We start from the raw sequence: 2,073 nt of genomic DNA, 5'->3' as shown, positions 1-2,073 counted from the left end.
TTTTTTTAAAACTCTGCAGCCCTGGTGTGGGAGTTACTGTAGCTGCCTTTGATGTACGACAACTACAGCACGATTAGTCCAAACTTGAAGTGGACGTAGTTAACGCTGGCCGTATCAAAAGGTCGTAAATGCCACCAGCACTCATTATTACAGCAAATCCTTCTACTCCTCTGCATTAAACATGTTGTTTTCGTCCTCCATCAAGCTGTTGTTTAATTGTTTATGATAAATTTCAAAAATGCTTATGTGGGCTGACAAGAGGAGACCTAACTCTTGTTCATGCTCACTCAAAATAACCAACACATTTCTGGGTTCTGGCGAAGTATGAACCAGCCTTTAATCGGGTCTTCAAAGTTGAAAAACTGGAAGACGAAAATCACAGCTCAGCAGTTTTGTTTTATGAATTAGCGGCAGTAACTAATAACTTGTCAAATGGCCTGGATGCAGGTTATTTTCAGTGGTTTTACACTTTCTTTGCTTTTAGGGGGAAGCAAAAGTAGTGCTGTTTTTTTCCAAATCATGATTTGTCAGATATGAATACCCTCCCCCTCCCTCCTTTTTCATGTATTTAAACCTGGTGTCATCAGTAAACTTTTAAATGCCAAACATGTCTGGAACATCACAGCTTATCGGCCCGAGAGCGCCGGCGTTTCTCCATGCAATTTTCATGCTCTTACTTACAGTGGACGTGAGGCATCGTGTCAAATTAGCGTCTCACAAACAACACGCTTGTTAAGTTGGCAAGATAATGCATGTCGTGTGTTTTTTTTTTTTTTTTCTTCTCACATACAACTAAATATTTATCAGCGTAGCCGTCGAAAACACATTTCTGGAAAAAGAAAAAAAATTGCTATGCTTCCTGAAAATACAATAAAAAAAATGAGAATTTTAAACTTTATTTAATGGGGAAAAGGACAAAAAAATTTTTTACTGACAAAACTTGTGTAAAGACGTGAGGTGGAACCCACTGCTGAATGTGCATCACTTGATAATGAGGCTATTAACACAGCTGCCTTGGCTTAGCTTAGCTTAGCTTAGCCTAGCCTAGCTTAGAAGAAGTCGTAGACCAGAAAGAGAGAAACTGAAGGAAAAAAGAAAATATATCTGTGGACAAATACATGTCAAAGATCAGGACAGAACCCAGCACCTGCAGTTCACTGTCCAGCCTGCAGTCCAGATCTGACCTGTGGCAACATCATCACGTAGTTCAAGACAAACACATGGTCAAAAATTGTCAAAAATTGTACTTGTTCTCAGTTCCTAAATTCATCATTTGTTATTTGGCTTAAATAATAATAATTATATATTTTATAATTAACACCTGCAGCAAGAAAAAAACGATGTTTGTGTTTGAAGTGTTTCTCTCTGTAGTCATCAACGTTTGCAATACCACGTTTTACTTTGTGTCTCTAGGGGTTTTCCAGTTTCTTTAAGTTTTTCACATGACAAACTTAAGTGGTGAGTTTTTTAATTTAAAAAAATCCAACAAGTGCAGAAATTCATCCGCCCGCACACACACCCAGGCCTAAAGTTCTGTCTCCCCCCCCCGCAGGCCGTCCGTTCACGTCAAGGAGGAGCCGCTGAACATGGACGACGACGACTGTCCGATGTCGCTCGTGACGACGGCCAATCACAGTCCGGAGCTGGAGGAGGACCGGGAACTGGAGGAAGGGAACTTGTCAGAGGACCTGGAGTGACCGATGTTCCTGCTCCACGTTCTCCTCCTCTCACACAGACCTCCTGCGAGACTTAACCACTCCACAGTCCAAGTAAACACAGCTGACTCACACTCTCTGTCTCTATCACCACTGGGACTATTTATTGAGCATGCATCCGGATGGAGACCGCTCCAAAGGAACTCTACGTTGCAGCCCTTTGGGATTCCCCGAAAATGACCGGCATGATTTGTCTGGTTAAAAACGAAAAATGAGAACGGAAAAAAAAACAAACAAAAAAAAAAACTCTTAAAGAGACGGCGTGGCCACATACAGTACTGAGATGATGGACTCAAGAATGGAAGGGAGGGTGGGTAGAATCATACAGTGAAATAGCCCAACCCTTAAATGATCTTTT

At 41.4% G+C, this 2,073-nt stretch overlaps 1 protein-coding gene across 6 annotated transcripts in view; it reads left to right on the top strand.

Moving 5' to 3' along the window:
• Nucleotides 1–2,019, top strand: part of foxp2 (forkhead box P2) — a 107,380-nt gene extending 105,361 nt beyond the window's left edge. For 5 of the 6 annotated variants that reach the window (XM_025057163.1, XM_025057164.1, XM_008315831.3 and 2 more), the window contains 2 exons: nt 1,414–1,458; nt 1,553–1,933. In XM_025057163.1, coding sequence (XP_024912931.1) covers nt 1,414–1,458; nt 1,553–1,697 — 190 coding nt within the window. In that variant the 3' untranslated portion in view covers nt 1,698–1,933. Of the gene's footprint in view, nt 1–1,413; nt 1,459–1,552 lie in introns of all 6 variants that reach the window. The other variant, XM_025057162.1, reaches the window with a different exon arrangement.
• Nucleotides 2,020–2,073: the final 54 nt, after the last annotated feature.

Source organism: Cynoglossus semilaevis, chromosome 8 (genome assembly GCF_000523025.1).
Source record: "Cynoglossus semilaevis isolate Cse_v1.0 chromosome 8, Cse_v1.0, whole genome shotgun sequence".
In the NCBI taxonomy this organism is placed as follows: Eukaryota; Metazoa; Chordata; class Actinopteri; order Pleuronectiformes; family Cynoglossidae; genus Cynoglossus; species Cynoglossus semilaevis.
This window is presented reverse-complemented; position numbering and strand designations above follow the sequence as displayed.